The 23,211-nt window shown below is 42.5% G+C and overlaps 2 gene segments (V, D, J or C); both read right to left on the reverse strand.

Moving 5' to 3' along the window:
* Positions 1-23,211, reverse strand: part of LOC112628818 — a 1,133,279-nt gene that overhangs the window by 953,562 nt on the left and 156,506 nt on the right.
* On the reverse strand, positions 9,637-22,043 carry LOC112628838. The segment is given in 5 exon segments: positions 9,637-9,649; positions 11,470-11,473; positions 14,915-14,935; positions 21,582-21,883; positions 21,967-22,043. Coding segments are annotated over 5 exon segments (375 nt in total).

Here is a 23,211-nt window from a genome sequence, read left to right on the forward strand (position 1 = left end):
CAAGCTCTGGGGTTGGACACCTGAGAAGAGGGCAGGGCCCAGAGCAGATGAAAGTGTCGTGAGGAAGATGGGTGACAACAATGGGATTCGAGAAAGTGTGCTTAATATGAAACTGTGCTGTGATAAAAACTTTGCACTGATCACCTTATTTCAGATTCACCTATGTGTGTAAATTATGTTCTGTAGGAGTCAATGTTCTCTACTTACAGATGTAAAGTAAACCCACACATGGATGGGTTCCGTATGTACCTAAGAGATCATGTCTGGTATCTGGGCCTGCGCTTCTCACCACTGGCCCTGACTCCTCCCTTAGCCAACTCCAGGACAGAGCTGGACATGCCTAGTGTGGTTTGCAGAAGCCACTGCCTAATCAGAATATGTGTGATTTTGCTGCACTCTCCTGTTTACCTTAAACTATGGAGAGAACTAGGGTTCAGGTAGATAAATTTTCAGGTATCTCTGACATTTAAAATACTGGTATCTATCTTTCTGTCACTCCTACATTGTCTAATTTTCAACTTGTCCCCACATAATAAATTTTATAATATTCGACTGACAGATTATAAACTTTACATATTTAAAGTGTAAAATTGATCATCATTACATAACTATTACCATGATAAAGAAGGTGGACAAGTGAAATTCCCTCAACTTCTTTTCTGTCCTTCTACTTCCTGTTTCTATTTCCTTATCCTTTCTCCTTCCCTTCTGCCAACATATTCCCAGGCAGCTACTAATCTTCTTTATATTACTTTACATTAGTTTTCATTTTCCAGAATTTTAAAAAATAGAATCATATATACTCTTATTTGTTTGGCTTATTTTACTCAATTTAAATACTTGATAATTTAATCTTCTTATTGTGTGTATCGGTCATTCCTTTATTATGAACGATGGGTAGTATTCCAGTAAACAAAGTTACCATAATTTGTTTTTCTATCAGGCAGCTGATCAATATTTGGATTCTTTTATTACTTTTGGTGTTACTAAAAATTTTGTTATTCAGATTTGAAATGTACATAGATGAGAATTTCTTTTTTTTTACAACAACAATAAAATCAACAATAACTGTTAAACAGAGAAAACGGACTTTTGCAAATTGTCTTTAATACCTCGGATCATTGAAATTTTAAGACAATCAACAAACCTGAAATCTAGAGAGAGACAAGTTCTTGTAGGGAGAATCAAAGCGAGGGTGTGAGCTGAACTGAGGCAGAGTTCACCAAATGAAATACAGGCTAGTACAAGATAAAATACACTAATATACATTGAAGTGCTTTGAGTTGAGTGTGGTAAGCATGTTTTTAGTGTGAAATTCTCAGGGAACACATACGGAAGAGTTTTTCTATTCTTTTGAATGCCTTTCCCTTATAATGAGAATAGTCACAAAATATCTTCCTTTCCCAAAGTGTTGTCTGGGGTGTATCTGAGCCCACACTTCTGAAATGCTTCCAGAGCCAAGTGTCTTACGCCCACTACAGAACTAAGAAATTACTCAACGGGGCAAACCACCGAAACCAGTATCCTAAAGGCCCTGGTTTAACCCCTCGGGAAATGAGGTGGGAAGACAGACCCCACCAAAGTCCTACCGGGAAGCAGCTCCCCTCTCTTACGGAATCAGAGCCTTAGTCTGCAGGGCAGGGCAGGGCAGGGCAGCAGATCTGGAAGGTGGAGACACCCACGGAGAACACCGGAGCTGTGGGAGGGAACACCTGGAGAAACGGGGGGCTCTACCCCAGGGGAAGGGGAGCCGCGCAGCAAAGCAGAAAGGAACCCCCATGTCAAACTTCGGGGTTCCAGGGAGGGAAAAGGAAACGGCACCACATTGCAAACCCGGGCAGCAGCTACTATGCCCACCCCCGCCAAGGGTGCGGGGGTTCCTGGGCCTCGGCAGGCTCTGGACGGCTGCCCGGGCCGCATCCCCAGGGGTCTGCCTCATGGCAGGGTGACCACGGAGGCTGCCACTCCCGACCACTGGCCGGGGTAGTGATCAGCTCTGCCAGGCCTCCCTGGGCACCGGGGCAATGGGGAGAGTCTGTGGAGATGTCAGCCCTGCCCTGGACACCGGCCAGGGCCCAGCGAGGATCAGGAGCCCGTGCCCAGGCTGCGAGGAGGGGCAGAGGGAGCTGATGCTCCACGGAGCCGGTGGGAGCCAGGGGCAGGCAGCAGCCTTGACCGCTCAGGTGCGGCTCCAGCTGCCCCAGTCAGGGCAGTAGACTCGGCCTCTGTGCTCTCGGAGGTCGGGAACAGGCAGGAGCCCTGCGCTCCTGGGTGTGGCTGCAGCTACCGAAACCGTGTCTGAAGCCACAGGCATCTCCCTCCATGGAGCGGGTAGAAGCCCCTGCAAACCGGGGGCTGGAGCCTCAGGCGTCCCTGCAGGCTTGGGGTCCCCAGGAAAAAGTCCGCTCTTGCATACCGGGAAGTGCAGCTCCCACTTCCTGGCTTCTTCCTGCTGTTGGCTCTGATCTTGGGAGAAAGTCAGGGGGAGCCCTATGGGCCTTGAACTGCAGCAGGAGGCAGGAAGATTCCTGGGCACAGGGGGCGGGTCCCTAGGAAGGGCCTGAAGGCTGGGGCCCAGGCTCCCAGATCCGCAGACCAGAGTCGGGACTTGTGGTGCCTTCTGTGGCCCACCCATGACCACCCGTGGACCAGTGGGCACGCACTTCCTTCCCTCGGAGGTCCCTAGAAACCCCCGGGCTCAGCAGAGGAGGACAGAGGATGGAGAGACTACAGGACCACCAGCTATGGAGAGGAGCTGCTCTCTCTGCTGAGAGCTGAACTCTCAACCGGTCATCTTGCCTGCAGAGAGGAGATAGTCACTGGGGGTCTCTTGTGAGGGGCTCTAATGCTTCATGAAGCTAGTCTTTGTCTTGCTCACCCTCCACATGGCTGCATACCTCATTCTTTCCACATGTAGGACACGAACTTAAGCAAAGTCGCCACTGACCACACAGGGTTCCAGCCAGAAAAAGCAACACCCCAGTGATCCCAAAACAACTGTAGTGAATACTGTAGGCCATGGTAACACAGTAGCATTTGTTTATCTAAACATAAAAAATGTATAGATAAATAAGGAAGCGTATTATTGTGGAACCACCGTTGTTTGTGCCTTCTGTTACTACCAGAAACTTTGTTATACAGAGCATAACTGTACTTAAATTTCTGGGGGGAAAAAAACAGCCACCCAAGAACATATAACTGATAAAACACTTCTTATGAAATGAAAGATAGATAAATACTTTCCCAGGCAAAGGAATACTGAAGAAATTAATCATCTCTAGAATTACCTCACAAGAAATGTCAAAGGGTCTCCACTAGGTACCCAATAGAATGCAGCTCCTGTTTCAGTCCACTCTGGTATCTGCCCTGTGATTGTTCTGTGTAGATTTGCTTTCTGCTGTCTTAGGGTTTCTCCTCTCTTAAGTCATGTCTCCCTTCCCTTCCTTATTTTCAGTCTATCACCAAAATTCATGTTTAGCTGGGAACACTGGAGGCTTTGAAAGAGATTTTTTTTTTTTAAGAAACACAATTAATTTTTTATACTTCCGAAGGTGGGGAAGTCCAAGGTTGAAGGGTCATATCTTATGACAGCCTTCTTGCTGAGACCCTGTAGAGTTCCAAGGTGGCATAGGGCATCACATGGTGAAGGAGCTGAGCACACCAGCTCATGTCTTTCTTCCTCTTTTTTTTTTTTTATTATACTTTAAGTTCTAGGGTACATGTGCATAACGTGCAGGTTTGTTACATGTACCATGGTGGTTTGCTGCACCCATCAACCTGTCATTGACATTAGGTATTTCTCCTAATGCTATCCCTCCCCCCTCCCCGCTTCCCGTGATAGGCCCCGGTGTGTGATGTTCCCCTTCCTGAGTCCAAGTGATCTCATTGTTCAGTTCCCACCTATGAGTGAGAACATGCAGTGCTTGGTGTTCTGTTCTTGTGATAGTTTGCTGAGAATGATGGTTTCCAGCTGCATCCATGTCCCTACAAAGGACACAAACTCATCCTTTTTTATGGCTGCATAGTATTCTATGGTGTATATGTGCCACATTTTCTTAATCCACTGTGTCACTGATGGACATTTGGGTTGATTCCAAGTCTTTGCTATTGTGAATAGTGCTGCAATAGACATACGTGTGCATGTGTCTTTATAGCAGCATGATTTATAATCCTTTGGGTATATACCCAGTAATGGGATGGCTGGGTCATATGGTACTTCTAGTTCTAGATCCTTGAGAAATCACCATACTGTTTTCCATAATGGTTGAACTAGTGACTTCAAACTATACTACAAGGCTACAGTAACCAAAACAGCATGGTACTGGTACCAAAACAGAGATATAGACCAATGGAACAGAACAGAGTCCGCAGAAATAATACCACACATCTACAGCCATCTGATCTTTGATAAACCTGAGAAAAACAAGAAATGGGGAAAGGATTCACTATTTAATAAACCGTGCTGAGATAATTGGCTAGCCATAAGTAGAAAGCTGAAACTGGATCCTTTCCTTACTCCTTATACGAAAATTAATTCAAGATGGATTAGAGACTTAAATGTGAGACCTAAAACCAAAAAAACACTAGAAGAAAAGCTAGGTAATACCATTCAGGACATAGGCATGGGCAAGGACTTCATGTCTAAAACGCCAAAAGCAATGGCAACAAAAGCCAAAATTGACAAATGGGATCTAATTAAACTAAAGAGCTTCTGCACAGCAAAAGAAACTACCATCAGAGTGAATAGGCAACCTACAAAATGGGAGAAAATTTTTGCAATCTACTCATCAGACAAAGGGCTAATATCCAGAACCTACAAAGAACTCAAACAAATTTACAAGAAAAAAACAAACAACCCCATCAAAAAGTGGGCAAAGGATATGACTAGACATTTCTCAAAAGAAGACATTCATACAGCCAAGAGACACATGAAAAAACGCTCATCATCACTGGCCATCAGAGAAATGCAAATCAAAACCACAACGAGATACCATCTCACACCAGTTAGAATGGCGGTCATTAAAAAGTCAGGAAACAACACGTGCTGGAGAGGATGTGGGGAAATAGGAACACTTTTACACTGTTGGTGGGATTGAAAGAGATTTTTATCTATTCTTCACCAGGTCTAATGAGTTCTGTCTATGGGTGTCCACATCTGTTTTGTTTTCTTGCATTTCCGTGGGAGGATGTCCTTGTTTGTTGAGTACTTTCAGTACTGTGTTGAATAAGTGCTGAGAGTTTGCATCCTTGTCTTTTCCAGTTTTCAAAAGAAAAGAATTATTTTTTGTTAAGTATGATGTTAGCTATGGACTTGTCATGTGGCCTTTATTGTGTTGTTCTTTATTTCTGTGCATAATTGAGAGTTGTTTTCCATGAAGAGATGTTGAATTTTCATCTTCTGCATCTATTAATATAGAAATATGGTTTTTATCCTTCATTCTATAAATGTGATATATCATGTTTTTTGACTTGTGTATGTTGAAGTGTAATTGAATCGCTGGGTTGAATGCCACTTGGTCATGGTGCATTATGATTACTATTACTTGAAATACTGTTTGGTGTGCTATATTTTTAGATTTTTAAATTCATGTTCAACAGGATGTAGGTCTTTTACCTAAGTCCATCTGATTTCTTTTTATTGCTATGTTCAGGCTTTCTATTCCTTCTTTTTTAATCTTGTTAGGTAGTATGTGGCCATGAATTTATCCAATTCCTCTAGGTTTTCAAATTTATCACATAGACTTGTTTATTACAGTACTTCATAATTTATTTTGTTCTGGGATATCAGTTGAGGCATCTTCTGCTTCTATTTTATTTATTTGGGTCATAGCTCTCTCTCTCTCTCTCTCTCCCCCCATATATATGTATATATTCTTTTTTTCGTTAGTCCAGCTACTAATGACTTTCAACTTTGCTTATCTTTTTTGCTATTTTAATCTTTTCTTGAATTTTTAGTCTTAATTCTGTTTATGTCTAATCTGTTCTTTGTTGTTTTTTAAAATAATTTTGAGTTTGGCCTTTTCTTGTTCTTAAAGTTCTCTGAGATGCATTGTTATGATGGTTATTTAAAATATTTCTGCTTCTTTGATGTTGGCATTTATTGCTATAAATTTGCCTCATAATACTGGTTTGGATAAGTGCCATAAGATTTGGTATGTTGTGTTTCTATTTTATTTGTTTCATACATTTTTATATTTTCTTCTTACTGCCTTCTTTCACCCATTAGCCATGTAAGCATATTTTGTTTAATTTTTGCGTTTATATAGTTTTGAAATTTTCTCTAGGCTGGGCAGTGGCTCATGCCTGTAATCCCAGCACTTTTGGAGGCCAAGACTGGTGGATGACTTTAGGTCAGGAGTTCAAGACCAGCCTGACCAATATGGTGAAACCCTGTCGCTACTAAGAGTACAAATATCAGCTGGGCATGGTGGCAAGCACCTGTAATTTCAGCTAACTGGGAGGCTGAGGCAGGAAAACCATTTGAACTTGGAAGGCAGAAGTTGCAGTGAGCCAGGTTTGTGCCACTGCACTCCAGCCTGGGCAACAGAGCAAGAGTCCATCTCAAAAAAATAAAAAAAAGAATTTCCTCCAGTTACTGATGTTTAGTTTGATTTCATCTTTAATCTGATAAACAGTTGGTGTCATTTTACGTAAAAATTTTGACACATGTACTGTATTAATATATGGTCAATCCTGAAGAATATTGCGTGTGCTGAAGAAAAGAATATGTGCTCTGAAGTTGTTTGGCTCAATGTTCTGTAAATGTCAGGTCCATGTGGAATATAGTGCAGTTTAAATCCAATGTTTATCTGTTAATTATTGGCTAGATAATCTATCCAATGCTGAGTAATGTATTAAATTATCCAACTATAACTGTATAAAGTTAGAATTTGTCCCTTACTATGTAACATATTTGCCTTATATATTTGAGTTCTCGTGTGTGTGTGTGTGTGTGTATAATATATATAATATATATATAATATGTGTAATATATATATAATATATATATACACACACACACATATACATATACACACACACACACACGTTTACAATTGTTATCTATTCTTGCTCCATTGATCATTTTTTGTTATATAATGTCCATTTTCGTCGCTCTTTATAGCGTTTAACTTGAAATTTGTTTTGTCTGATGTAAGTGCTCACCGTTGATTTCTGTTTTTGTAGCATATCTTTTTCCCACCCATTCACTTTTAGTCCATGTGTAGATTTTCAGATGATTTGAGTCTCTTGCAAGCATCATAGAATTGGGACTTCAAAAAATCTATGTGAACAGTACATTTTTAGTTGAGGAACTTTATTTATTTACATATAAGTTTATTTTGAATCTCTGTTTCTATGCCTTCCATGTAGAACTGTGTGTCAGTTAAACCTCTTTTCTTTGTAAGTTACCCAGTCTTGGGTATTTCTTCATAGCAGTATGAGAAGAAAAAAAATACACTCTTTTGGTACCACAGAGAGTAAGGCACTGCTATAAAGATGCCCAAAAATATAGAAGCAACATTGGAACTAGGTAAGAGATAGAGGTTGGAACAGTTGGCAAGGCTCTGAAGAAGACAGGATGATATTGAAAAGTTTGTAATTTCCTAGAGACTTGTTGAATGACCTTGGACAAATTGCTGATAGTAATATGCACAATAAAATCCAGGATGAGGGGGTCTCAGACGGAGATTAGGAAGTTTTTGGGAACTGGAGCAAAGGTGACTCATGCTATGCTTTAGCATGAAGACTGGCAGCATTTTGCCTCTGCCCTAGAGATCTGTGGAACTTTGAACTTGAGAGAGGTGACCTAGAGTATCTGACAGAAGAAATTTCTAACCAGCAAAGCGTTCAGGACAAAGAAGAGCATAAAAGTATGGAATATTTTCAGCTGGCGATGCAATAGAAAAGAAAAACCAATTTTCTGGGTAAAAACTCAAGCGTGCTGCAGAAATTTGCATAAGTAACAAGAAGCCAAATGCCAGTCACCAAGAAAATGGGGAAAAATGTCTTCAGGACATGTCAGAGGTCTTCACAGCAGTACCTCCAATCACAGGCCAAGAGCCCCAAAAGGAAAATAATGGTTTTATGTGCCTGGTCCAGGGCTTTCCTGCTCTGTGCAGTTTTGGGAAATGGTGCCTTTAGTCCCAGCTACTTCAGCTCCAGGTGTAGCTAAAAGGGGCCAAAGCACAGCTTAGGCCACTGCTTCAGATGGTGCAAATCCCAAACCTTGGCAGCTTCCCTGCATGTTGAGCCTATGGTTGCACAGAAATTAAGAATAGAGATTTGGGAACCTCCACCTAGATTTCAGAAAATGCATGGAAATATCTTCATGTCCAGGCAGAAGTTTGCTGGGTGGGGGGTGGTGTAGCCCTCACAGAAAATCCCTGTTAGGGTAGTGCTGAAGAGAAATGTGGGGCTGAAGCCACCATATAGAGTCCTCACTGGGCCTCTGCCTAGTGGAGCTGAGAGAAGAGGGCCCTGTCCTCCCAAACCCAGAATGGGAGATCAACTGACAGCTTCCACTCTGAGTCTGGAAAAACTGAGGACACTCAACACCAGTCCATGAAAGCAGCTGGGATTGGGGCTGTACCTTGCAAAGCCATGGTGGCAGAACTGTCAGAAACCATGAGAGTCCACCTCTTCCATCAGCCTGACCTGGAAGTGAGACATGGAGTCAAATGAGATTATTTTGGAACTTTAAGGTTTAATGACTGCCCTATTGGATTTTGACCTTGCATGGGGCCTGTAGTCCCTTATTTCAGCCATTTTCTCGCATTTGGAATGGGTGTTTTTCTCAATATCTATACTTAAATTGTATCTAGGAGGTAACTAACTTGCTTTTGATTTTATGGGCTCATAGGTGGAAGGGACTTACCTTGTCTCTGATGAGACTCTGGTCTTGGACTTTTGAGTCAGTGCTGGATTGAGTTCAGACTTTAGGGGACTGCTCCACTCCAGCCTGGCAACAGAGCAAGACTCCATCTCAAAAACAAAAAGAAAAAAAAAAAAGTAAAGTAATGTAAAATTTAAAGCCAACTCTAAAAAAGACAGATGTACATTTTCTTTACAAAGTGTTTCATTAAACAGAATTAACTTGAATGGTGGTCCTGGAAACACAGCTTAATTAGATTACTGGACTTAGAATGGAACTATTTAAGAAAAAGGGCCAAGAAAGCATGCAGTTTTTAAGTCATAAACTACAATTGTTTATGCAAATGTGCAAAGAAGTTAGGAGCCTTCTATAGTAACGACATTTTCCTGGAAACTGCCCTCAGCCACTCCTAACATAGCTTTCAAAGCCACCTCTAACATTGTAGCTTTCACTATTGCACAAACCAAGAATGAGTCCTCTCAGAGTACAATGTAATTCTGGTAGCATCCAAAGCCAAAACAGTACATAATATAAGAAAGCAGAGCTTTACACCTGAGAAGAATCTGCCAATGATTCTTGAAACCACAAAGGAAGCAGGAAAATTCCCAAAGGGTTAGTGGCCAGATCCAAAAGGAACCACCCTCCCTGCCCGGAACCAGGGATCTGATGTGGAACTGCCTCCTCAGGGAGCAGTGGTGTCCTCAGTGCCCCTGGGTGGTTCTGAGCAAACCCTGGTTTACTGAGCTCACCCTGCCCTCCTGAGAGGCCCCTGTTGTCCTGAGCACCCCCTGGTGGTTCTGATCGCCCCCTGGTGTCCTGAGCACCCCCTGGTGGTTCTGAGTGCCCCCTGGTGGTGGTCCTGAGGGCCTCTCATGTCCTGAGCACTCCCTGGTGGTTCTGGGCACTCCCTGGTGGTTCTGAGCACTCCCTGGTGGTTCTGGGCACTCCCTGGTGGTTCTGGGCACCCACTGGTGGTTCCGAATTCCCCCTGGTGTCCTGTTTGCCGCCTGGTGGTTCTGAGCGCCCCCTGGTGTCCTGATTGCCCTCTGGTGTCCTGAGCGCCCCCTGATGGTTCTGAGCGCCCCCTGGTGGTGGTCCTGAGGGCCTCTCATGTCCTGAGCACTCCCTGGTGGTTCTGAGCGCCCCCTGGTGGTTCTAGGCACCCACTGGTGGTTCTGGGCACCCACTGGTGGTTCCGAATTCCCCCTGGTGTCCTGTTTGCCGCCTGGTGGTTCTGAACGCCCCCTAGTGTCCTGAGTGCACCCTGCTACCTTGAGAGCCCTGGTGGTCCTGGGATCCCCCTAGTGGTTCTGAGCACCTCTGGTTTCCTGACTACCCCCTGGTGGTTCTGAGCACCCGCTGGGATCCTGAGCGCCCCCTGGTGGTTCCGAATTGCCCCGGTGTCCTGATTGCCTCTGGTGGTTCTGAGTGCCCCCTGGGGTCCCGAGTGCACCCTGTTGTCTTGCGAACCCTGGTGGTCCTGAGCGCCCCTATTGGTTCTGAGCCCCTGGTGTCCTGAGCGCCCCCTGGTGTTTCTGAGCACTCCCTGGTGGTTCTGGGCACCCACTGGTTTCCAGAACATCCCGCGCTGATTCTCAGCAGCATCTACCATGCAGTCCCCTCCTGTCTCCCTGCAGGGAGTTTTGTGTCTGAGCTCAGACAGATGTCCCCTCACTGTGCCCCTCACAGTAATACACGGACTTGTCCTGGGCTTTCAGGTTAATTATCTCAAAAGAGAATCATCTGAACAGTGTCTCTGAGGACTGTTAATCTTCTCTGAACTCAAGGAGAGCCCCATTGAGAACTTCCACATGAATTACTTATGTTATCACCCACACCAACCTTTGTCGTGAATCCTGCTGGACCAAACTTGTTCTGTTTTCAGTGACTCCAGAGGCTTTGCAGAACAGTCTGAGAATGTTTGGTCTGTAGTATGTCTCTGTCTGACTCCACTAGTTAACTCCAAAGAGGACTTCTGCACACACAGAGGCAACAGACTGAGAACAGCCCCACATGGAGCAGCCACAGCTGAGCCTGATCCACGGAGAACCTGAATATTGAGGGTGATGACAAGAGAAGCCCAGATCAGCACACACCCCATGGTGTGGACACTGAGGAAGGGCACAGGTGTGGGATGACTCCTCACCAGGACCTCCAGGAGAACAGGGGAAGAGTTTCCTTTTATTAGCAGGGGAGGGGCCTCATGTCCATGCCTTTCTCCCTGGGGATATTTGTGTTCTGCTCAGCAGGGCTCATCCATCTATATCTCTGGATTCCAGGGAGGGCAGGGTCAAAGGATTCCTGGGACTGGATGTTTATTGTTGATCTGCCCATTACTCTTTCTTTTTCTCTTATGTGGACCCTGTTAGTGTATCTTTGTAGTATCAATGTTTATCAACAAATAAGTACAGTAAACAAATAAAAATAAACCTTGCCCAGAGGAAATGGACATCTGCCTGTAGGCTGTGCAATTACAGCTGTAAACCACTGTCCTCTACAATAAAGCACAGCATTCAGTTAGAATTTTCAAAAGACAGATGTACTAATTGTGAGAACTAGAGCCCATAATTATCTCTATCCTGAGCTCATTTTGGCACAAAGCTGTTCAGTTTCAGATACATGTGCTTGTTTGAGGAAAAAATAAGTGCAGGGACACGTGTGCTTATCTGAGGGAAGAGTTCACATACAAACAGGTGTGCTCGTCTGAGGGAAGAGTCCACATGAGGATGCATTTGATTTTCTGAGGGAAAGTCCCACATAGAGACAGATGTGTGCCTGGACTGAGCTGGAGTTTGAGGGAAATCTTTCTCAGTTAAGGAAAGATTCGAATCCTCCATATTACTTCCTTGTCAGGAGGGAAACTTGGTTACACATGAACCTGATTAAAGAAAGGCCTTGGCCAGGCGCGGTGGCTCACTCCTGTAACCCCAGCACTTTGGAAAGCTGAGTCACGCAAACCATGAGGTCAGGAGATCGAGACCAACCTGGCCAACATGGTGAAACCACTTCTGTACTAATAATACAAAAATTAGCTGGGCATGGTGGCGCATGCGTGTAAACCCAGCTACTCTGGAGGCTGAGGTAGGAGAATCACTCGAACCAGGGAGTCGGAGGTTGCAGTGAGCCAAGACTGTGCCACTGCACTCCAGCCTGGCAACAGAGCGAGACTACGTCTCAAAAATAAATAAATAATTAATTAAATAAAATACATAAATAAATAAAGAAAAATGAAAGCTCTCTTGTGAATGGAAACCCCTTACATGCAAATGGGGAAAGTTACTTCATTCTTTGTTGCCTGCATCTCATGCAATTCCTTCCCCACACTGCGTAAAGTTATTCAATATTTTACTTTTATACAATCTGCGTTTTATCCTGGGGTTCATAATGTGCTAAATAATTTTGTAAGTTGTATACATTTAGATTCACACTTTGCATCATAAAATTGTGAGACTTAATGAATTGTGTCATGTATTCACCACTGCAGATTATAACAAATTTCAGTTTGTAAACAGTGCCTGTTTCTCCTAATGCATACCCTCCCTCTAAATGTCTAGAAAGTCCTCATATGTTTATGTTATTTACAGTTTTGTCTTTTACAGAATGTCAATAAAATGTACACAGCAGATTGGAAGTAAGCTCACTGAAAAAGGTGGCACATAAAATTTCTCACCTAGATAACTTCGGAAGTGAGGGTGTTCTGTCAACCTAAAGTATGAAGAAACTGCACTTAAACACTGGACTCTAGTCAAAAAACATACTTCCAACAGGGGTACAAGTTAACAATTCTAATACCACTATGCAGATATTCCGAAAGTGAACAATGAATTAAATGAACGGCATATGGTGGGAGGGGGTTCCTCACTTTACAATTGGTGGTTACGCACAGGCAAGGAAGGAAGGCTAGAAACATCCATGTGGCATCATAATAAATTGTAGATACCAGTGTTTTCTAAAGTTTGATGTAATAAAGGTACAGAAAATGAGGTACACATATAGGTTAGATGCACCTGTAAACATGGGTTAATACACACATGCACTTTCCTAGGCTTGTTAGCTCAGAGATCCTAGAAACACTAACACCGCATTAACAACACACACACCGAGTATCACAATTTTGTATTTTAATATAATTCTTTAATACCAGGAACCAGAAATCTTTGGAGAACTAACTGATTCTACGTACAGGAAAGATAATTTAAAAAACGAACTTGGAATTTCTTGTAATACCAAGAAATAGAAGCTTGTTCAGAAACAAAAGAATGGGGTGTGTGTAAGGATGCAGAATCCAAACTAAATGAGCTCACAGCACCTAAAAATGTTCTGGTGATTTGAGCAATGAAGTGAATAATGTAGCATCAGATTTTCTACATAGTAAAAAATAAACATTAATGAACCAACACTGATATTAACAGATAATTAATGGTGGCTCATGCCTGTAATCCCAGCACTTTGGGATGCCAAGGCAGGTGGATCACCTAAGGTCAGGAGTTCGACACCAGACTGACCAACTTGGAGAAACCCCATCTCTACTAAAAATACAAAATTAGCTGGGTGTGGTGACACATACCTGTAATCCCAGGTAATTGGGAGGCTGAGGCAGAAGAATCGCTTGAATCAGGGAGGCAGAGGTTGCAGTGAGTCAATATCGTGCCATTGCACTCCAGCCTGGGCAACAAGACAGAAATTCCGTCTCAAAAATAAAAAATAAAAAAAAATAAAAAGTTTTGAGAAAAAGATATTTTTCATTCAAAAGAATTCCAATCATCTTAAATTAATAATCCTCCCAGAAAGTAGGTGAAATTTAAACACTTATGCTGTAACTGTGGCCTGAGATTAGAGACAAGAGAAGAGTTGTGCGTTAGGGTTGGTTTCATAACCAGTTTTTAGATATAATGCAAAAAGTGTAGTCTCTAAAAATATAAAATTATCTTATCCAAGTTTACACACATGCATGCACACACACATAAATGTGTATATGAATATATATACACACACATATATATACTCATATGTATATGTGTATGAGTATTTTTCTGCCACAGACACTGATAAATCAGGGAAAAGACACCCACAGACTTGGAGAATACACTTGCAAATCACATATTTGTTAAAAGACTTTGTGTTACGTTGGTAATGGACTTTTTTAATGGGTATATAAGGAAACTCACAAATGATCAAAAGAAAACAATGAACTTAAAAATGGGCCAAATATCAAAAGAGACACTTCATCGCAACTATATGAAAATAATTAAATATGGAATTTTAGAGACATGTGCATTTAAACAACAATATACCACTACTGATCTATTAGAATGTTTAAAATAGACAATACTCAGTACCAAATGGCAATGAGGATGTGGAAGAATGAGATCTCACATGCATTGCTGGTATGAACCCAAAATCATAACTGCACTCTATGGAAAACTTTAAAACATCTTGATATTCTATATAGTGGAGGTAAATATTAAGTTAAAATGTGATCTAGCAACTGCTTTCCAAAATATTTACAACACCCATTCAAAAACTCATGCTTACCCTAATATCTTCAGAGAAATTCCTGTATCAGTTTTATAAATTTGATTGTTTTCCACTCCTTGAATTTTGCTTACAGAATAGATATTTTATGGAAAATTTCTCAAATAATTAGAGTTCATACACGTTTCTATTGTTCCTTTTCTTCAACGACTTAACCTCACTTTCTAAGAAAGTCTACAATCAAATAATCCCTGTCATCTCCTCATGCCCAGCACAGCTGCTTCCTCCCTCAGGCTTTCTGACATTCTCAGAATGTGGGTTTTCACACTGTGCGTCTTGTGCAGTAATACAGCCATGTCTTCAGATCTCAGGCTGCTCAGCTCCGCATAGGCTGTATTCGTGGAGGTGTCCCTGGTCAAGGTGAGTCTGCCCTGAAACATCTGGGCGTAGCTTGTGTTATCATTGCTAGGGTTGATCCATCCCATCCACTCAAGCCCTCGTCCAGGGGACTGTTGCACCCAGTGTAGCAGGTGATGGTGAACCAGAAAAATTGCAGGAGACTTTCACTGAGGCCCCAGACTTCCTCACCTCAGCCCCAGAGTGCACCAGCTGCACCTGGGAGTGGGCACCTGTGGAGAAGACACAGGAGTGGATGAAATTCTTTTTGACTGAGAAGAGTCCCCTCCTCATCCCTGGGAATGGGTAGTCATTTACCTGTAGTTGCTGCCACCAAAAACAGGATCCTCCAGGTCCAGTCCATGGTCAGGAGCTGTGTTCTCAGCTGCTTCTCTGTTCTCAGCTGTGTTCCTCAGCTGCTTCTCTAGAGGAGGGATGTGCTTGTTGGGTAATGTTCTCAGGACACAGGCATATCCATATTTATCTCAGTGGATCTCAGGTTATTTGCACACTCATGGGACAGAGCAATTCATAACTCAAGACCTGATCCAGGACAAGAAAGGGAAGATAAATGACACATCAGCCATACAGGAGTGAGATGCTGGTGGTCCAAGTCATAGCCCTGCTGGAGGAAATGCATGTGCTGCTCCATTTGCAAACTCTTTGTGAACAGAGGTCCTTTTAATGAAAAAGAAGCCTCCACAGGACATGCTTTTCACTGTGAACACACGTTTGATTAGCTGCTTTTCACTGTGAACACATGTTTGATTAGCATGGAGACCAGCTCTATCATTTCTGGGACCATCACTGTCCATGACCCTGAGCAGGGACTTTGGACTCCTGATGGCCTCAGGCACCAGCACAGTTCCCTGGTGACTCTGAGAAACTGACTGGTGGATGTCCCATATGAGTGTCCAGCAGGTCCCTCTGAGATCTGTTCAGTGCTCCTAAGACAGTGTCTCCAGTACCTGGTGTCCTGAGATCCCAGGCTCTTCAACAGAAACACTCTTGGTTTACAGATTTGCCCTGTCATGTGTGATTAGAGTTGATTTTCTCATATCACAGACAAGGGGAATGAGAAGATGAAACAATATTTTGGAATTTTTTAGGAATTTATGTTCCCCAAATAATTACCAAGTAATTTGTGTTTTGAGTAAGTTTGGGTTTCTTTCCTACTGCATTTATGAGAATTTCGTGAAGTGTTTACATACCTTCAATTCATATCCATAGATCCTCATCTTTACATATTGATTTCTCACTCACTTGGTCTGTGCACCTGCTGCACTGTCAGATCCACCTCTGTACTGTCACTCACACAATGTAGGCAACATTACTTAACACTGAAATTTAGTTCCTTATTCATAGAAATATGGTGTCTCCAACAATACTGTACGCATTGAATTAGTAAAATCATTCCCATCTTTCATGTTCTCTCTATTAAGATATCTATAATCCTAGAAACCCACTTTAAAAAATAGTTCTCATTCCATGTCTTCGGTATTGAATGAGAACTGTTTTTTAAAGTGGATTTCTAGTTATAAATATCTTTGTGAGGTTGGGGGAGGGAGAGCCTTAGGAAAAAGTTTTGGAGTGCTTTGTTTCTTCCTTGGGTTCTTGTAGTTGAATGTTGCATCTCAGAATTTCTGCAGGTGCAGCTACTTTCAGACTAAAGTCAATCTCTATTTACAATTCTAATAACACAATTTTTCCCTTCTTGTTAGTGTCTAGCCTAATACAAAGTGCCTCCTACAATGACACTAGGCCCACTAGATTTTTCTCCTAGAAATCTAAAGCAAACAGGATACAAGTGGAGGCTTGGGAAGTGCATGCAGGAGATTTTTCTTCTTCTCTCTCATAGGATAAGATTTTGGAAATGTTCTTCCCCTTAGGAACCTTTGGAGAAGGCTCCTGGTATATTCCTGAATAAATAATCCTCTCCAATTCTGACCCATAGAAAATGTATTTGAATTGTATCTTTTAAAATCTAGAGATTTATTGAGGGAAAGTCCAGCAGAATCTACATGTTGGAGCATAAACCAAAAGCACAATCAAAGGTCACCTTTGATGTGTTACTGGAGGCAGAATTCTGACCTTATTACATATACATGGCTTGACTGACATAAATGAACTGGCAAGAAAACAGAGAAAGGACATGGCAGAACGCTTATGAAAAAGTCTCAGCAATTTCAATTTTCTTCTGAGGAAGCTGAAATTGTGAAAGTAAAACAGTGTGACTGGTCATGTCTCAGGTGATGTTCTGTTCTGGAAAGTATCTCCAGTCCTGGGCTGGATCCAGTAGGTGCACCCGGTCACGCAAACCTGAAACAGGGACTCATTCCTTAAACACAAGACATTCCAATGAGAAAGCTGTTCTCGGGTGAGTTGCAGAGCAGGGAGGAGGAGATGGAAGTGTCCTTGGCTTTCCAGAATTGCTGAAACTTGAAGACCAAGGCCGTGTCTGAGAGGCAGAGATCCACCTATGAGTACATCACATCAGCTCTGTCTTCAGGAATCTTTGGCTGTGTAGGACGATAAGGAATATGATTGATTTATTTCCAGTTACCCAATGTGCTTCAGAGAAAATGAAATAGAAAATTCAATAAATATGTTTGTGCCATATTAGGGGAGAGAACATGTATAAGTCATGGCAATACAAGTGCTCACTTCAGAGCCTGCAGAAGGAGCAGGTGCACAATTGAGAGAATGAAGCGCCCTGCCCCAGGAAGATGATGCCCTAACATCATCCCCTGAGAACTGTCCTCTAGCAGCCATGCATCAGTTGAACCTGAGCTTCTGCCTGGGATCTTGTACATAGGATGGAGAGCAGAGCACAGCTCAATTTCTCCTCAACCGTGACCTACGATGTGGCCCCTCCCTTGAAGCTTTATTCTAATAAGCTGTTAATATGAAATAACAGCACTAACTTTATCTGTAACCTTTCAGGTAGGAGCCAGTGCTCTTCAGAATTGTTATCACTATTATTTTCATCACCCTTAGAAACCAGAAAAATACCTGTGTGACCCTTCATCTCAGACCTCAGACGACCACTTTGCAGAGGGCACACCTGCTTTGTTTCCATCACAAACATGGCATTAGAACAGGAAAGTATGTGTACCTTGTTACATAATTCATCTAAATTATATTACGTTGGATGAAATTAGAATTAGTAAGCGACACCTACAAATTTAGCTGAGGGCATATGTAAGCAAACTGTCGATGGTGTGTCTCCATTTCTCCTTGCTTATTGTAGATAATGTGAGAGGACAAAGGTAAATTAAAGAGGAAACTATTGACCAAGGTGGACTCAGGTACTTTAAAAATAAAGGAGGTTTTCACATTTTCTGGAAACCCCATTAAATTAAGCAAATTAAGGAACTTTAAGACATTTTTTTTGCATTCTAGAGACAGAAAATGAAAATTCTGCAGCAGATCATTTTGCCAAATAGGTAGCTTTAAACTAGTTTGTAATTTGACATAAATATTCAAACAAAAAAACCCCAGGTGCAAATAAGAAATTATAAAATTTCAATGTTTAATAACTGCTTGAGAGAAGCTTGAACTAACATTATTTTGATGAATCACACCTCAAAAATAAAACTGTGTCCAATGGTCCAACCTTTCAAGGGGCTGCTTGAATAAATAGTTTCTACCTCCCCTAACCGTGAGTCCTGGCAGAATCTATCATCCTCTAAAACCTGGGGACCATTAAGAACAGAGACAGAAGTTTGAACCCTATGAAGTTTTGAGAGACTCAAAATTACTGTCTGGGCTGGTTGGTGTGGGTTATCTCTATGAGCCTAGTGTTTGAAGAAGTGTATGATGGTTTTTGTTATAAAGAACAACAAAGACAGTCAAGGAAAATGAAGAAGCAGGGGAACATGGACCAAACAGAAGAACAACCTAAAGGTCCCTAAACATACATCAATGAAAAGGAAGCACATGGATTACCTGGCAGAAAATTTAAAGTAAATGTTAGAAACATGTTCAATGAGCTAGTCGCAGCACGCAAGAACAATGGGAGAATTTTAATAAAGATAAAACATTTAAAAGATGACTAAACAAAAATATTGATCCTGAAGAATACAATAAGTCAGACCAAAATTTTAACAGAGGATTTTAGAACAAACTAGGTCAAGTTATAGAAGAAACAGTAAACTCAAAGAAAGATCATTTGAAATAGTAGATACAGAGAAGAAAAGTTTAAATGAAAGAAATAAAAAAGAGTTAAAGACTATGGGCCAGGAAGGATGCTGAACACTAAATCATGCATTTGAGGAATTATACAGAGATAAGACAAAAGGGGTAGTGAAGGAAGGGGGGGGGAGAGAGAGAGAGAGAGAAGATAAATTATTCAAAATAGTAGCAAAAAATCTTTCCAAATTTGGAGAAGGGAAGCAAATCTTCATCCACAACAAAGAAGCTCTATAAATTTTAAATAAGATAAACTCAATGACAAAAAAATGTGATGCAGTTTAAAACCACATTGCTGAAAATAAAAGAGGTTTTAGAAAACAGAAAGAAAAAGAACAGATTTCTCAGCAGAAGGTTTTCAGTTCAGAAGGGACATGGATTACATTCAATGGTGTGTGGTTTAATGGCAGAGGTTCTTTTTGGGAAATGTGTCCCTGGGTAATTTCATCATTGTGGAAGCTTCAAGGGTGAGTTTGCACAAACCTACAAGAAATACCCTGCTACACAGAGGCTATGTGGAATAGCACAGTGTTCTCAGACAACTAACCTGTACAGCGTGTTACTGCACTGAACACTACAGGAAACTGAAACACCATGGTAAGTATCTCTCTATCTAAACACATCTAAACATGGAAAAAGTTTAGTGAAAATATGTTAATACAACATATGTGGCCACAAACATATATGTTGTCTATTGTTGACTGCAGCATTGTACGTGACACACGACTTTACTCAAATTGGCGGTGGGGCGGCGGGGGCGTGGGTGGTGCTAAAAATAAACAAAACTCTGCCAAGAAGAATCTTCACCATGTAAATCCTTTCCAGAAATGAAGATTAGATTAGGACTTTCCCAGACAATCAAAAACTAAAGGAGTTCTTCACCGCTCGGCCTGCCTTAAACACCAAAGGGTCTCAACTAGGTCTGCAGAATTATTATGTAGCTGCATCAGCTCCATTCTGGCCTCTGTTATGTGACAGTTTTGTGTGGATTTGCTTTCTACGCTCTCATGGCTTTTTTCTCTCTCAACTTCTAAATTCATTCTCCTTTTAATTCACAATTTATTGAAAATATTCATATTTAGCTTAGAACATTAAAAAACTTTGGAAAAAAATTCGTCTTAAACTCGCCAACTCTGATTAACTCTCTTTAGGGATGCCCATTTTTTTCTTGTTTTCCTATAGGATATGGTCCTTGTTTCTACCTCAGTCCAATCCTTCTTTTCCTATGCATGAGGCATCCAACCATCACATACCCAGGAACATCTTGGAGGAAGGGACCCTACCACCAATCTCTTCAGCATTCATGTGCACAGGGGCCATTCCTTCAGCTGTTGTATGTGCTTTAGGGTTTTCCATTTAAAAGTGTTTTTCACTAGTCCCCCAAATAAAGTCCTTGGACCTTAAAAAGTGATGTGGTGTTGAGGGCATTGACAGCCAAATTTCGCTGAAAGTATCTTCTGCCCTTGGTAATTGGGGAAGACTGGGAAGAAGGTAACAAAACGCAGACCCCATGTAGCTCCTCATTTAGCAATAGATTCAGTGCAAATTTAGAAAGTTGGAGACATAGAGTGATGTTGGTGTGGTTTTCTGTGATATAATAACGAGACAGCAGAAGATGGTCAGTGGTCAGTTTCCATCCAGCTGGTACTCGTTGTCCATTAGTTATATCCTAATAAAGGATAAAAGACAACTTTTGTGACAAAGCCCCAGGGCTTGTTTAAAAGACCTTGTCCCAACAGGGACATGACAGTTTTTATATGAGAGCTACTGTTTTTGCCTAATTCATGTGAAAATCTGAGAGATATGCCCAGTCTCAGGGCGCTGCTTCTCCCTCCAGGAGACAGAGCTAATAGAATTGTGTGGTATTAGTCTGTCTGTGTCTTCATAAGGCAACAGGAGTGGGTGGCTTAAACAGCAAATATTGATTTTCTTAAAATTCTGCAGTCTGAATATCGAAGATCAAGGTGCTGGCAGGGTTGGTTCTTGGTGCAGCTTCTTCCTGACTTGCAGAGGCCCACCTTCTAGGGCACTATGTCTCCACGTGGCCTCTTCTCCGTGTGCACGTGAAAAGTGAGAGGTCTCTGGTATCTCTTCCTTTTCTTATAAAGACAGCAGGTCTATTGCATTAGGGTCTCACTTATGATCACATTTAACCTTAATTATATAATTATTTCAGCACATGAATTTCAGAAAGGGCACAATTAAACTGATGACACAAATCAAGAGATGGGGAGAAGCATTAGTGTATATATTAATCAATAAGGTGTAATGGGCCATGCAGGAAGTTATAGGAAAGTTCCTAGTAATTGGTGAAACCTCAGTTGTAAGAGGAAAATTTGCCTTCCTCGTTTCTTTCCTGGCACAAGGATGTGTAGAAGTGGAACCACAGATAATAAAGAAAGAGGAGCCCTACAGAAAGCTGAGGTGCTGGCGGGGAGGGAGAGCGCTGAGCAAATGAGGAAGCCCCGCCCACCCTGCACCTGCTCCTGCACCTGCTCCTGACCCAGCTCCTTAGCCGGCCTTGTATTCCGTGAGCCCCGCGCGCCCCCTGCTGGTCCTGAGCGGCACCTGCGCCCGCCCCCTCCGCCTCCCTGCAGGGAGGTTTGTGTCTGGGCTCACACTCACCTCCCCTCACTGTGTCTCTCGCACAGTAATACACGGCCGTGTCCGCGGCGGTCACAGAGCTCAGCTTCAGGGAGAACTGGTTCTTGGACGTGTCTTTTGAAATGGTGACTCGACTCTTGAGGGAGGGGTTGTAGTAGGTGCTCGCACTATTACCATAGATATTCCCAATCCACTCCAGCCCCTTCCCTGGGGACTGGCGGATCCAGCCCCAGTAGTAACCACTGCTGATGGAGCCACCAGAGACAGTGCAGGTGAGGGACAGGGTCTCCGAAGGCTTCACCAGTCCTGGGCCCGACTCCTGCAGCTGCACCTGGGACAGGACCCCTGTGAACAGAGAGACCCACGGTGAGCTCTAGGCTCAGAAGTAGCTTCCCATATCGTCATATCTGCATCCCCGAGACACTCACATCTGGGAGCCGCCACCAGGAGGAGGAAGAACCACAGGTGCTTCATGTTCTTGCACAGGATGTCCGTGACTCTCAGAGAACATTTCCTGTGTGAACAGGACCCTGAATTTAAGGAAATGTGTGGTGGTTTCCTGGGGGTGCGTAAGTGAGGATTTGCATGTGGGTGGTGCCTTTGTATGGAGAGGTGAAAAGGGATGAGGGAGGTCCCAGTCTTTTGGGCTCGCCCTGGGAGGAGGATGCTGGCTGTGCCCTCTGAGAACTCAGTTCTCTTCCTGTGGCCTCCCCTCACCAAGCCCAGAGTCCTCTTCTTCCAAGTAGGGAGATGTGCTGAAGGAGCTGGTCTGGGAGATGAGTGTGATCATGGATCATGGACACATTTTGTAATAGGGTCAATGCTGTTCTACCTTTAAAAATTGATATAAAACCAACCACACACCCAGGTCATCTAAATTCTCATTTACCACTTCAGACATATTGGAACAGCATCAGGTTGTAATAATGACAGTGAATCCTGGATCCTTCAAACGTTTTATTGTAGTTTCAAACATCCATCATGGTTAGAGGGAAGCTCCTGTCCCAGGAAGTGGGTCATTTTAAAAAAGCACCTGACAGCTGTCCTTCTGTGACCTTTTGAAATGTAGGATTCTGTCTGAGACCTTTTGAGAAGATAGTGGGACATATCTCCATCCTCCTCAATGTGTGACCTTGATGATGTGACCTGACCTCTAAACACTTCTATGTAAAATATGTAGATTGAGGATTGCAGTGACAGCTTTAGACAAAAATTCGATAATGGGTCAGCACTGCCGGATAGTCTCATGACGATCATGAAGATTATTGCAATTACCTTTCCCATGAACCAGAGAGGACCTCTGTGAGCCCTCCCCTCTGAGAGTACAAGGAGCTCTGGTTCTTCCCTGATGGTTCACACCTTTGAAACATGGCTGGACAGTGATACTCAAGCCCAGAGTCCTTACCCACATATTTACCAATTCAGATCCATCTATCTCTGAAAGAATTTCTCCTCCATTGACTCGCAGGAACATATTTTAGTGTGTGCAGTATTGCAACTTGGATATTTGACATTAGTTTGGTGAGTTATATAATAAATAATCTATCTCCATGGATATGGGTAACAGGAGAGTCACCATTTTTGTCAATGATAATCAATATTAAGTTTGAGATTCATGATTTTCAGTAAACTGGAGTTAAAGTTTTCATGATTCTTGGCAAGGAGGTCTCAAA

Source organism: Theropithecus gelada, chromosome 7b, assembly GCF_003255815.1.
Source record: "Theropithecus gelada isolate Dixy chromosome 7b, Tgel_1.0, whole genome shotgun sequence".
NCBI classification, from domain to species: domain Eukaryota; kingdom Metazoa; phylum Chordata; class Mammalia; order Primates; family Cercopithecidae; genus Theropithecus; species Theropithecus gelada.